Source organism: Apaloderma vittatum, unplaced genomic scaffold (assembly GCF_000703405.1).
Source record: "Apaloderma vittatum isolate BGI_N311 unplaced genomic scaffold, ASM70340v1 scaffold24685, whole genome shotgun sequence".
In the NCBI taxonomy this organism is placed as follows: Eukaryota; Metazoa; Chordata; class Aves; order Trogoniformes; family Trogonidae; genus Apaloderma; species Apaloderma vittatum.
Window position 1 is genome coordinate 4,167 of NW_009718004.1, and position 273 is coordinate 4,439.

Here is a 273-nt window from a genome sequence, read left to right on the forward strand (position 1 = left end):
GCTCGGAGCCGGGCGCAGCCTGCTTTTTCGGTGGAGAGGCTATGGGCTGCGGCCCCCCACTGCGAGCGGTCTCTTCCAGCCTCGGGGGCAAATCATCAGAGATGTAGAAGTCCTCTTCGGGCTGGTTCCTGAGCTGCTGAGGGCCGTGAGCGGGACCCGCGTCTCTCCGTGGAAGAGACCCATGCAGACCCAAGCCTGGAGTGCCGTGGTGCAGGTGGTTGGCGTTCCCAAAACGCCCGTTGTCCACGCACACCGGGTGCTGCTGGCGGCTCA

At 65.6% G+C, this 273-nt stretch overlaps 1 protein-coding gene across 1 annotated transcript in view; it reads right to left on the reverse strand.

Moving 5' to 3' along the window:
* MAVS (mitochondrial antiviral signaling protein) overlaps window positions 1-273 on the reverse strand; it is a 4,542-nt gene that overhangs the window by 2,177 nt on the left and 2,092 nt on the right. Inside the window, 2 exon segments of the mRNA XM_009870122.1 lie at window positions 24-43; window positions 46-262. Of these exon segments, the coding sequence (XP_009868424.1) occupies window positions 24-43; window positions 46-262 (237 nt within the window).